General features: G+C 56.0%; 1 protein-coding gene across 12 annotated transcripts in view; it reads left to right on the forward strand.

The window, feature by feature from the left end:
- LOC138808186 (janus kinase and microtubule-interacting protein 1) overlaps nucleotides 1-12,732 on the forward strand; it is a 77,883-nt gene extending 65,151 nt beyond the window's left edge. For 7 of the 12 annotated variants that reach the window (XM_069994138.1, XM_069994139.1, XM_069994137.1 and 4 more), the window contains 7 exons: nucleotides 2,784-2,852; nucleotides 4,068-4,145; nucleotides 5,142-5,345; nucleotides 6,066-6,131; nucleotides 8,153-8,197; nucleotides 9,614-11,647; nucleotides 12,624-12,732. In XM_069994138.1, the coding sequence (XP_069850239.1) occupies nucleotides 2,784-2,852; nucleotides 4,068-4,145; nucleotides 5,142-5,345; nucleotides 6,066-6,131; nucleotides 8,153-8,197; nucleotides 9,614-9,643 (492 nt within the window). In that variant the 3' untranslated portion in view covers nucleotides 9,644-11,647; nucleotides 12,624-12,732. Of the gene's footprint in view, nucleotides 1-2,783; nucleotides 2,853-4,067; nucleotides 4,146-5,141; nucleotides 5,346-6,065; nucleotides 6,132-8,121; nucleotides 8,198-9,613; nucleotides 11,648-12,623 lie in introns of all 12 variants that reach the window. The other 5 variants (XM_069994142.1, XM_069994146.1, XM_069994149.1 and 2 more) reach the window with 1 other exon arrangement.
- Nucleotides 12,733-13,058: the final 326 nt, after the last annotated feature.

Below are 13,058 nucleotides of genomic sequence, written 5' to 3' on the forward strand. Positions count from 1 at the left end.
TCATGGGACCCCTGAACTCCGAGTGTGGTATAGATGCACCTAGCTCCCATTCATTGCCATCCTTGGGGGCTGGAATGAGACCTGATTCTCGGGTCTGGTTCTGCCTTTTATTTGTGTACAAAGGCTAGGTCAGTTTGGGAGTGCTGCATGTGTCTTCCTTGCTGAGAGAGAATGTTCAAGAAGGAAAGGTGTCCACTGAGCAGCATGGGGTCAGGTCAGTGGGACCCCTGGGTTATGCTGATGGGACAGCTGGATGACCGATTCTGAGAGGAGGTGGGAATTTCAGCCAAAATGAAGACAGTGAAGGACAAGCAGGGGTGAGTCAGTAGGGGGCTGAGAGCACCTAGAGAAGATGGGGCCTGGCTGTGGAGGTGGCTCTGTCACAAACCCCAGAAAACCCTGTGTGAAATACCCTGATCTGAGCCCAGCATGCAGTGCCCTGGGCACAGTCCATGCTGTGTCATCACGTGTCCCCTACCCTGGTCAGTAAGGCCTGGGATGACCCCCCCCCAGCAATCCTCACCCATGCTTTCCTCCTGTCCCCACTAAAGGCCCTGCCCAGGTCACCCCTGCCTCGGCTCACTGCAGCACAGGACACCTGGCCAGTAGGGACACTGGCGCCTGAGACATGAGGCTTTGTGTTCATCACTGATGCCTCTCCTCCCTCAGGTTCAAAGGCACTCACTCAGCCGGCCAGCTCAGGGAGGGGACTGCCTCATTGTCTGTGTCTTTGCGGGTAGCAGTGAGTTGGAGACTGAGGCCTATAGGCTACAGCTGCGGAAGCTCTCAGTCAGTTGAGTCTGCCTCAGGTCTAGGGACCTGGCCAGAAGGAATGGGGGAGATCAGCCCCCAGCAGCTGTGTACCTGGGGGACCCCCTTCTTCCCTTGACCAGACCTCTCCCTGGGTGAGGGAGCCCTGGGCAGTGCCTGAGGCTCCGTAAGCACACTCCTGGCCTCCTGGCCCTGACCTGCTGCCCCAGGTGCTGAAAATGGCATGGCCAGCCAGGGCTGTCCTCCCTGTGCACAAGTCTGTGTCTCTAACAACCCCTCCCCCCAGCCTCCACCGCCGAGGGACCCCACAGAAACTGCCCAGTATAGTCTATGACAGGTGTCAGAGCTGGGGGTTTTCTCGTAGTTTTATTCATATTGTGATTGCTTGCATTAGGATTTTAAAAGTAAAGCATTGTTAAGTCGTCATCCCAGGGGCGCTGCTGTCTGTCATTAGGGATCTGTTTAGTTGAGACCTTTGGGGCTGCTGGCCCCGCCCAGGGCTCCTTGGTGGTGTCAGAGCGCCTCCTGATATGGCCTCACCACCCCTCGGTGATTGGCTGGTTCCCGTGTGGAGCTGGCTCACCTCCACACTGGGCCTCCAGCCCGCCAGGCTCCTCTCCCCAACACATGTTTAGTGGGTGCCTTCTGTGTGCTAGGCCCTGTGCTGGGCAGGGGATAGCACAGGAGTCAGCCTGGCCCCGCCGTGGGAGGGAGAGCACTGTAAGAAGGTGTGCATATGGGAAGCAGGGTGGGCTCCCCCTGGAGGAGGTAGCTTTAGTGGGGCTCGAGCGCTTGGCATCTAGGGTTGGGAAGGTGAGGATATTCCAGGAAGCATGTACAGTTTGGGCAAAGGCCCAGAGGTGCAGGGAGGTTTGTCTTGTCTGAGGTGCTAACTGCCTTTGGGGGTGACCGTAGAGTCCAGACTCCAAGCAGGAGGAGAGGCTGCAGAGCACACGGTGGGCCACCCGGCCTCACCCCCCTGCTGTCAGCACCGAGGGACGGGGGAGAGCTCTGAGCAGGACCCCACAGCACCACTGGAGACGTGTGTGTTTGAGGCAAGAAGGAGCTGGTCACGGAGGAGTGCAGGGCTAGGTCTGAGAAACAAGGGGTACCCAGGCATGGCGGGCACGCGGGCCAGACAGAGGCACCAAAGCGCATAGGGGAGGGGGCGGAGCTGGAGCAGAGCTCAGGGCGGCTCAGTCGGGGGGGGGGGGGGGAGGGAGAAATGGTGCAGAGGGGACCCTAGGAGGAGGAAGGAGTATGGTCTCCAGGCTTTCTTTGTTCCTGTAACCCTACCCTGTGTTCCCGACCACAGCCCTGGCATATCTGAGGGGCGATCTGCACTCACTGCTTTGGCCCCTGTGCCAGGCTTAGCCCTGGGCATGACACCATCCCCCCCCCCCCGCCTGCCTGCCCAACCGCCCGCCTGCCTGCGTGCGTGTGTGTGCATGTGCGTGTGTGTGCATGTGCGTGCGTGCGTGCGTGCGTGCGTGTGTGTGTGTGTGTGTGTGTGTAGTGGGGAAGCAGCTTCTGAGTCCTGCAGGCCAGTTCCCCACCCTTCCCCACCCTGTGGTCTTGGACTGGGACTTAGCTCTGCCTCCGTGTCTTTATCTGAGAAATGGGGGGGAAATTCTGCCAGCCTACCTCCCCCCACCAAGGTCTTGACGAGGCCAAGGTCAGACACAAGGTCAGGTGTGATGCCCTCAGTACAGGAAGCATTCCACGATGTCAGACAGGGCGACTCAGTCACTCAGCTGCCAGCCTCCTGGCACACGCCGTGCTCCATGGTGCAGTAGTACACTGAACCCATGCTTCCTGGCCAGTCACATACGTGTCAGCTCCACGCCCGGCACCTGCCTGAATGGGCACCCACAGCCACAGGCCTGTGTGCCCTCTGCCCCCCCCACCCCCTCGCTCACACCTGCCATGGATGGATGAAACAGCTGTCCACGCAGAATAGGAACCCAGACCCACTTCTCACCCGGCCACACCTGCTCCCTGCTGTTTTCTAGTGGTTGAAGCAGATAGAAGGAACCGAGGCGGCCCTGACTCAGAAGATGCTTGACCTGGAGAAGGAGAAGGTAAGACCCGGTGGGGAGGATGGCGAGAGGGAGGAGGGCTGTGTTTCCAGCCTTGCTTTATGTTCACGCAGCTCTAAATGTAGCCTTTGTGCCATGGCTGTTCTGAGTAATCCTCATGCAGCCACTTCCTCTTAGTCCATCACTTGCCTGTGCTGTGACCCAGGCTTCCAGGCTTGAGGTCCAGTGCTCCGAATGACCTGAGGTCATTAGAGACCCAGAGGCGATGCCCAGGCCAGTGGCTCTAGAGGCACAGAAGGCTGGAATCTGCAGGCTTGGAGAGCTCGGGGCCTGGACCTGATTTCTCATCTGTCCACTTGGTTTGTGACCACGAGGGGTGCTAGGGAGATACCCGCTCTTGTAGAGGGCTGGGAACATCAGGGCTCTCACAAAAGGCGAGGGCTCAGTTATTTACCAGAGACCACGGTAGACAGGACTGCTGTACCCAGTCCTTCCAGAGGGCTTGGTTCTTGAGTCACCAAGACCAGTTCAAGTCTTCCCAGTGGTATGGGAGGTCAGGGTGCGGGTGGGGGATGTTGGGCAGAATCCCAGAGCCCAGAAGTAATCCCATGCAGGGTATGGAGTGCCTAGCCAAGCACCAGAAGGCCTGGGTTCTGGTCCCACCCTAGCCACCGGTGAACCGTGGCCTCCAGGGCAGACACAGGTCCTCTCTGTTTTGTCAATAGTAAAATGACGCTGCTGCAGAACGAAGTCTAGCTGAGACCTCAATTTGGTGATAGGAAGTGTGACTGGGTTCAGGCCAGGTCAGGTCCCCCCGGGGGGGGCGGGAAGAGGGGGCTTGATGAGACTTGGATGCTGAGAAGAAGGGCTTTCAAAGCGGCACCAACCAAGTGAGTGTGACAGCACCCAGGAAAGGTGGTGCAGCCTGAGCAGGGGCAAAGCCACACGCGGAACCACCAAGACCAGCTTAGGGGCTTGTAGGACACAGCCTGGAAGGGCTGCTCTGATCTGGGTTGGGATGGTAGTGGAAGGTGGTGACATTCGTTGATGTCAGGGACCCCAAAAGGATGAGGAACTGGAGGAGTCTGATGACCTTGTCCTAGGTTCCCCCACCCAGCTGGGACAGCTGGGGCAGTGGGCCCAGCAAAGCCCCTTCTGCCTGAACATAGCAGCCCCACGAGATGGCTGCTCTAGCACAAGGCAGGTAGATGGGCTTTTCTTGGGCCTCTTCCTGACCGATGCTGCCCTCTCTTCCAGGACCTGTTCAGCAGGCAGAAGGGCTACCTGGAGGAGGAGCTGGACTACAGGAAGCAAGCCCTCGACCAGGCCCACCTGGTAGGACCGGAAGTGGGTTTGACCCTTTGGCTTTTTAAGACTCTGCATTACAGGCTACCTTCCCTGCAGCGGGGTGGCAGCAGGCGGTCACTTGTCCCCAATTGTGATTTGCAAAATTATCTAATGACCTTGATGATTTCTTCTGACATTTATTACATGCCACTGCTGATGACCTGAAATGAAGGAGAAGCTTTCTTACATGTTCGTTTATACGTAAATGTTTATACTTACAATCCCAAAGGTGAGGTAGCTATGTTTAGTGTCCGGCAGTGACTTCCTTTAGTGATTTGAACCCTGAGCCTCACAGGGTGCCCCAGTGGGCCTGTAAGGTCTCCTCCAGCTTTGCCAGTGAAGGGTGACCTGCTGGCTTGAAGGAGGCAGGAATGAGAACATTGTCCCCGTTCCCCTGGGATAGACATCTTCCCCGCGCAACTGGGCAGATGTTTGTACTTGGGATGCTTTATGCACTAGAACATTAGAAAAGTTGAGAGTTACCAGGTGCCAGTGGCTCACACCTGTAATGCTAGCCACTCGGGAGGTGGAGGCTTGCAGTTCGAAACCAGCCTGGGTAGCAAAGTTTGTGAGATTCTTATCTCCAGTTGACTACCAAAAAGCTGAAAGTGAAGATGTGGCTCAACTGAGAGTGTGCCAGCCTTGAGTGAAAAAGCTAAGGGATGCTACCCTGAGTTCAAGCCCTAGTAACGACACAAAAGAGAAAAAGAGGGGAAAAAATAAAGATGAACTGGAAGCCAAATATGAGAAAACCCCAATAGAGTGGCAGCCCTCTCTGACTTAGGCTGAGTGGAGGTTGGAGGTTGGAGGTTGGGCTTACTTCTTCTGGCCCTTGTCCCCGGGTATGCCCAAGATGCCTGAGCTGCAGTGTGTGCAGGGGCTGAAGGGCTCCCCACCACCACCCTGGGAGGCTTGGCCCCTCCCTGCCTACCAGCCCCTCCTGAATCCCCCACCCCCCCAGCCCACCTCTCTGTACCCTCATAGAAAATCCAGGACCTGGAGGCCACTCTGTACAACGCACTGCAGCAGGAGCCAGGCCAGAGGGCCAGCGAGGCCCTGAGTGCGGGCCAGCGTGAGGATCTGCAGGCCGCTGTGGAGAAGGTGCGACGGCAGATCCTGCGCCAGAGCCGGGAGTTCGACAGCCAGATCCTGCGAGAGCGCATGGAGCTGTTGCAGCAGGCCCAGCAGGTAGGGGCGGCCGCCGCACTGTCTCTTCCTCTCCTCCGCACCGCATGCTCCATCGTGCCATCTGGCCTCTGCTAGGATGCTGACCTTGAAGGATACCTGGTGTCCTAGGTGTATGTGTACAGGGTGAATCTCCAGGTACTGTGGGTTCCAGGCATTGTGGACTCCAGGCCTTCCTTTTCCCTGAAGGTAGATAAGCCTTGTGATTTGCTCTGTGTTTTTTTTTTTTTTTAAAGAAAAGCCAGGAGCTGGGAAGGTAGCTCAGTGGTAGAGCGCTTGCCTCGCATGCATGAGGCCCTGGGTTTAATTCCTCAGCACCCCATAAGCAGAAAAAGCCAGAAGTGGTGCTGTAGCTCAAGTGGTAGAGAGCTTGCCTTGAGCTGAAGAGCTGAGGGACAGTGCCCAGGCCCAGAGTTCAAGCCCCACAACCAACGAAAGAAAAAAGAAAAAAAAAGAAGTAAAAGAAAAGCCATCAGGTCCTCGGTTTGTTTTTCAGCATGTGCGGCCTAGGGTTTTCCTGGAATCCCTACCCATGCAGTATCTGAGCAATAGCCCTTGCACTTGCAGAATAGCCTCTGTCCACGGTTCGTTGCAGCAGCAGGAACAGATTTCCCTGACCGCAGCACAGCAGGGCTGCGGAGCCCTTTCCCTGCCACCCCCTGGGCAGTATCCTCTTCCCCCAGGCAGGATCTTCTTTGTGACACACACAGTCCTGTGTTTCAGAGAATCCGGGACTTGGAAGACAAGCTGGAGCTTCAGAAACGGCACATGAAGGAGCTGGAGGAAAAGGTGAGTGGCTGGGGCTCTAAGGAGCCCTGGAAGGGCTCCTGCTGTCATTTCATGCAGAGAATAGGCCCCTGCCTCCCTGCATCCCAGAGGCTGTGTGTGTGTGTGTGTGTGTGTGTGTGTGTGTGTGTGTGTGTGTGTGTGTGTGTGTGTGTGTGGCTCTGTGTGTGTGTGTGTGTGTGTGTGTGTGTGTCTTCCACAAATATTCCAGTCCTCATGCTGCCTCCTCACTAGCAAGTGTGAAGTAGCCTCTGTAACATCCCCAGCCGTGGGATGTTACTCACTGCCTGGCTTCATTCACTTCCAATGACACGCATATGTAAAACAGCCAGTGCATCCTGAAGCACAGGCCTCCTTTCTTAGCAGGGGAGCAGGCCCCCCTCTCCTGGCCTGTTGGGTATTTTCAGTACACCCCAGAGGTCCCTTGCACTTAGGACCATTTTGTGGGAGGGGAAACTGAGGCTGAGGTAAGTGGGAACACTGAGGTGCCAACAAGGAAGGGACAGTGGTCTCTGTGGCTGTGACATCTCACCTGCCTCCAGCTTCACGTAACTGACCAGGGCGTGGAGGGAAGGGATGGGGAACACCGGGAGCTCCTCCAACTCTGGTCGCCAGAGGCTTGGAAAAGAACATGGAGGCTGTTACTGTTACTGTTTTTGTTTTTTTACTTAATAAATAATACAAGGGAGACAGAGCCTTGCTTTGCAAAGAAAACTATTTTCCAAAGCAGCCCCAATTCCAAGATATGTTTCAGCTAATGATGAGCAATTCTACTTGAACAAAGCAAATCAGGAGTAGAATAAGAAAAAAAATGATCTTTTTTAAACTGGCCGGTATGATTTCTTAGAATTTCTATGAGGCCTTGTTTTCCCTGCTCTTTTATTTGGTTTTCAAAATTGACTTAAAACAGGATATAAAAGACTCTGTGTGTGTGTGTGTGTGTGTGTGTGTGTGTGTGTGTGTGTGTGTGTGTGTGTGTGTGTGTGTGTGCGTGATGTGCGTGTGTGCACACACAAGCGCAGATATGTGTGCATTATGCTTGTATTGGGGCTAAACTCAGGGCCTGAGAGCTGTTCCTTAGCTATTTTGATTAAGGCTAGCACTCTACCACTTGAGCCACAGCTCCACTTTTGGCTTTTTGGTGGTTAGCTGGAGATGAGTCTTCAGGATTTGTCTATCTGGGCTGCCTTTGAACTGTGATCCTCTTATCTCAGCCTCCAGAGTAGTCAGGAGTACAAGTGTGAGCCACAGGCACCCACTAAAGAAATATATATTCGCAATACTAGGGTTTGTACTTGCTTGGCAGATGCTCTTCTGCGTGAGCTGTTATGTTTGAGGTTGGGTCTTGCTTTGGTGCTGGGCCAGCCTAGACCACAATCCACCTATCGGCATTTCCCACCACCTGGGATGACAGGTGCCTGCCCCCACTTCCAGCCTTGATTGAGATGGAGACGAGAACATGCCTGGCATGTCCTCAAACCGGGAACCCCCAGGTCTCCACTTCCCATGTAGCTGGTCCTACAGGTGTGGCCACTGTGCCTGGTTATGAAGGCTTTTAAGTACCACTGAATCTCTTGGCAGATGGGTAGGCAGACTGGTACCCAGGAACATTCCCATTGGTGTGTAGCACTGTATCCTCATCTCTTGGTAGAAGCCACCACCCACAGGGCCTCCCTCCATACTGTCCCTCCAGCCACATTCCTTCGCCAGGAAGCCCTGGCCTATGCACAGATCTCCCCGGGGTGCCCGGCTTAGCAGGAAGTTTGGGGAGTACTTTGGGATGACCCACAGGGGTGTGCAGAGCCAGAGCTCAGCTTCCCAGATGCAGCTTCTCCTGAGGTCTGCTCGCTTCCAGTTCCTCCCTGCCCCCCGCCCCCGTGTCACAGGTGGTGAGAGATGTCGCGGAGCGCCTATCACCGATCTTACATCTTTCTCTCTTTTTTCTTTCTTTCTGTTTTTCTTTTCTTCGTTTTCTTTTGGCCTTATTTTATAGTTTTTGTTCCTGTTTCTGTTTTTCTCACTAGCATTCATCCTGTGGCCTTGATGATTCTGGGGAGCTGAGCGCTCGGGTTGGTATCTTTTCTTGTCCTTGGATGAAAAGATGACTTTTGGGGGGACCAGTCCTTTCTCTGGCTGCAGTGTGCTTTACCCAAGGGGCCTGGAAGGAGGCTTGGTGCTGGGCTCCTCGGCTCCCTGGGTCTGTGAGGGTGATGATTTCAGGAAGAAGGGGCTCACGAGGAGGGCTAGGTCCCAAGAAGACCCCTGGCTTCTCCCTTTTGGGGGCCTCTTTTCTGTTCTCAAGACTTTCCAGATTGCTTCACCTCCTGATGCTAGGTGGCCATGGAAACTGCTAACTATTCTGCCAAGGCCAAAGAGAGGAAGCTTCTGGGGACAGGGGTCTGCAAAAGCCAGACCCCGACCTACCTGCAAAATGTCCAGGGTACTGCATAAAAGGGCAGCCAACAGCTGAGCACTGGTGGCTCACACCTGTGATCCTAGCTACTCAGGAGGCCGAGATCTGAGGATCAAAGTTTGAAGCCAGCCCAGGCAGGAAAGTTTGTGAAAATCATCTCAATTTAATCCCCAGAAAGCCACAAATGGAGCTATAGCTCAAGTGGTGGAGCACTAGCCTTGAGCAAAAAAGCTAAGGGACAGAGCTCAGGCCCTGAGTTCAGGCTCCAGTACACACACACACACACACACACACGCACGCACGCACGCACGCACGCACGCACGCACGCACGCACGCACGCACGCACGCACGCACGCACGCACGCACACGTACACGCACACACACACCCCCCACACACACACTGCCTTTCCCATACTTTCTCCTGCTCTTTGATCCCCGGGTGTGGTTTTGATGCCTGGGTTTAGAGGCTGTAAAAAGGAAGGAAGCCATTCTGGCCACTGGTCACTCTCTGACTGATGAGGTGCTGTGTCTTAGCACTGGCTGTCACCTTGTGTCCCTGTTCTGACCCCTGGGCTGTCTCTCCTGGGCGGAGTGCCCTGCTCAAGGCTGCTGTATTCCAAGGGCCCTAGATGGATGCCCAAGTTCTTCCTTGAGACTACCACAGGCTGCAGGCCACCAGGTTCACAAGCTTACATGCCCCCATCACCCACTAGAAGCCTAGATGGCCTGGCAAAGTTCTGACGCTAGGCCTTGTCTGATGCCTCAGGGATGTCCCTCGTGCGGACCCCTGCCCGTGAGAGCCAGGCCTGCTACCTTCTGCACAGGTCCTGGCCCTAGTGGATGGCTACTCAGCGTGGCACGAGAGAAAGAAGGCCTGACCTCAGGTCTGTGGGCCACCAGTCCCACCATGGGTGAAGGTGGGCATTCCTGGTCTGCCTAGAATGTCCAGGACTCCCTGGGCTCAGCTTAGGGGTTCAGGAGGCAGCGGGGCATGAGGACTGACAACCAGGGCTTCTCCGGCCATCTCCCTCCTGGTTCTCATGTCATGCTGAATTATTTTCTAACCTTACAGGATAGAAAAAGAGTTTGTGGAGTAAACTGAGTCCCTGTGGCAGTCCCCACCCCACTCTAACCAAAATTCAACAGTGACTTCAGCCAAGACCAGAGCCCAGAGCCCACGTGCATCCGAAGACAGCGTTGTGGTCCTCCAATGTTGGGTGTCGGCCTGGGTCCTGGCCACCCCAGCGGTCAAACTCTGAGGGGACGATGGGGATTGTGGCAAACTCAGGACCAAACTCATATCCCAAGAGCCCGAGGGAGAAGAGACCCAAATGCCAGGAAACCAAGTGCAATTAGCAGAAACCCAGGGTTTGGGAGCCACTGCCCTGTGTGGGGACAGGCTGGAGTCCCTGTCCCCATGCTGTGCGCCTCCCCTGGCCACAGTGTATGTGCCCACCGGACACAGACTCCCCCTCCGCCCCATGTACATAAATCACAAACTAGGTGTGTGCGTAGAGTCTTATCTTGCAGGGAAAGTCCATGTGATGGCCAGGTGAGCGGAACGCCCTTAGGCTATGCACATCTGGATTCAGCATCTGGCAGTTGGAGAGAGAGTGCAGCCTGGCCCCCGTGGCGGGACACGAACCCCACGGACGGCAGATTTCCAAGGGAAATGGAGTAACATGGCAAAAATTCCACAGCGTGTCACAGACTACAGGAGTCTACACAGCTGCTGGCTTGGCCATGCCTAGCCTGTCCCAGTTCTCAGTTATAAGCTGGAATAGGAAGCCTACTGGAATGGGGCTCCCTCCCTCTGCAGGGCAGAACCCCTACAGCCATATCCTGAGCCCTCAATCAAGCAGGTAGGCATCGGGTAGGTGGACACCTCTGAGAATGGCAGCGAGCAGTGAGCAGAGCCAGGCTGGACACCAGGTCCCGAAGTCCAGCCCAGCTCAGAAGGAAATTCCAGAGAACAGAAGCGATGGCTGGCCTGTCCTTGCCCCCAGGTGGGTGTCAGGGGCTTTCTGGCGGGTGATTGTCCCTTCCAGATCCGTGGCAGGGGCCATATCCACGATCAGGGCAGGGTGTCTGTGAAGATGCCACGTCTGTGAGGGCCGGGTGGCGTGATGTGCTGGCAGATGGCTGGGTGCATGGCCATGCTGGCGCTGCAGAGTAATCTTGAGGTTCACGTTGAGAAGGACTGGCATAGAAAACAGGACCAGCTGTAATTCAGGACATGGAAAGGGCTTTAGAGAAGACACACAAATACTGGACAGAGGGGCAGAAGCTCCTGGAAGGCCAAATCTGAGTGTGGAGGAGCAGGACAGCTGTCCACCTGTCAGGGGACCCGGCCAGACAGGGAGACCATGCGCACCAAATCTAAGGATTCAGGATTCGAAGCAAACACATCAGCATCGGGACAGCTGACATCTGAATCCCTAAACCCCAGCAGCGCCAGCCCTGGGATTTCCTAACACCTAGCAATCAGGTACCGAGGAACCAGAGAGTGCTGGGAAAGCCAGACGTCCACAGTGGAGGCAGTGACAGAGCACAAGTCATCCGTGGCGGGGAAAGCAGGCCTGCTTCCCTGCATGGGGGTGGGTGGAGGCTGTGCTGACTTCCTGAGGGCCCTGGAGGAGCCCACAGCCCAGTCCCTGCAGCACCTGCTGGTCCAGCCTTACAGAAGAGATGGCCTTTGTGTCACCTGTGCCTGGTCTTTATTGAGAGAGAGAGGACAGCTTCCCTATCTGCTAGCTCACCGTTCAGATTACAAGTGACAGTTGGCCCTGGCTTTGAAGTCAGCACATCCGGTCACTTCCAGCCGGCCACCCCTCTCCTGCAGATGGCTGATGTTCTTTCAGCCCTGTGGATCAACGGTGGCAGATCCCATGATGCGTCTCGCAGGGTCTCCCCCGGTGAGGTCATAGCTAGACACACAGACTTTCAAGACTCAGCAGGGCGCTTGTGGCCCACAGCTGCTGGCAGAAGTGGTGCCGTGTTCTCTCAGTGGAATGGCTTTCCCAGAGTCCGAATAGCCACCTTGTTGCGCCCATCCTACCGGGTCCCCAGACAGCCACTCGGGCCTGAGAGATGGAGGTCACAGAAGGTGAGTACACTGCTCTGCTAGGGAGCCCCGCGTCCCCGCGTCCCTGCCCGCATCCCCGCGTCCCTGCCTGCACACAGCACTTCTTGTCATCATCTCAGTCAGAGCCACCAGCTGTCTGCTCAGGACAGTCCTGGTTATAAGAGCCATGGTGTGGAGCTCCCTCCAAGCTATGGGAGTGGATAATATAGACGTCCATCCTGGCAGGCTCTGGGTGGTGTGCTGCAGCCTTCGGGGGCCAACAGCCACAACTCGGGTCTGCAGTTATTACCCAGTTGTTCTGGGAACAGAGCCACCGAGCCGATCCCCGGCTCACTCTCCCCCTCCCCCGTCGCCCGCAGAAGGAGGCGAGGTTGACCCTTTCCACAACTGTCACCCAGATCCAGAGCTGCCACTTGGCCATCTCCATTTGTAAAATGGCCTTCCTGAGCAGAGTGCCGGTGGCTCACACCTGCAATCCTCGCTACTCAGGAGGCTGAGATCTGAGGATCAAGGTTCAAAGTCAGACCAGGAAGGAAGGTCTGTGTGCCTTTTATCTCTAACCAACCACCAAAAAGCCAGAAATGAGCTGTGGCTCCAAGCAGTAGATCACCTTCAGCAAAGAAGCTGAAGGGTGGCTCCCAGGCCCTGCGTTCAAACCCTACGACTGGCACCAAAAAACATAAAGAGGCCATTGGTGTGGCCCTGCCCTAGGCTTCCTGTGACTTTGGGCTCGCAGACACTAGGTCTGCAGTCAGTATGTGCTGGGCTCCGGGAGGGTTGTGGAGCCTCATTCGTCACGGGGTGAAATGTGGGCTTCCTCTCGTGACTGTCCTCTGTGGGTGTTTGGCAAGCGTGCGCTTGCAGGTGGCTCTGTGCTTGGCCCTTGCTTCGCGTGATGCTGGCAGCTGACGTGTAAAGCGAGAGGCTCTCATTCATATTGCATGGCGATGGTGCCGTCCCCTCATGAATAAGCCACCTGTTTTTGCCTGCCCCAAAGGACGTTTTCCCGGACAGTCGAAGGCAGGGCAGCCGCCTTGTAATCTCCAGAGAACCCGTGCTGCAGAGTCCCCTGATTCTATCAAGGGTGGATTCCTGAGATTTTGGTAGCATGGAGCCCACTGCCCAGGGACAGACTGAGCAGAGTTTCAGCTACGTGATCAGAGCCCCCAGCAGCGATGGGTTTGACGTGATGAACGTGGACGTGACCATCGATACGCGCTGGGTATTCCGAGATGCAGAGGAGGCTGGCGAGGAGGAGCAGGGGCGTCTTCCGGAAGGAGCCAGCAGCAGCGCAGGTGTGGCCCCGGGGGAGCTCGGGGAGCAGCCGGCGTCCTCCGAGCAGAAGCTGTTAGTGGCTGTGGACGAGCCAGACCTGAGGGCCAGGTGGGTGTGCTGGTGAGCGCTGTGCGTGTCTGATGGGTTCTGGGCTGTG

Source organism: Dipodomys merriami, unplaced genomic scaffold (assembly GCF_024711535.1).
Source record: "Dipodomys merriami isolate MVZ:Mamm:240054 unplaced genomic scaffold, mDipMer1.0.p SCAF_446, whole genome shotgun sequence".
In the NCBI taxonomy this organism is placed as follows: Eukaryota; Metazoa; Chordata; class Mammalia; order Rodentia; family Heteromyidae; genus Dipodomys; species Dipodomys merriami.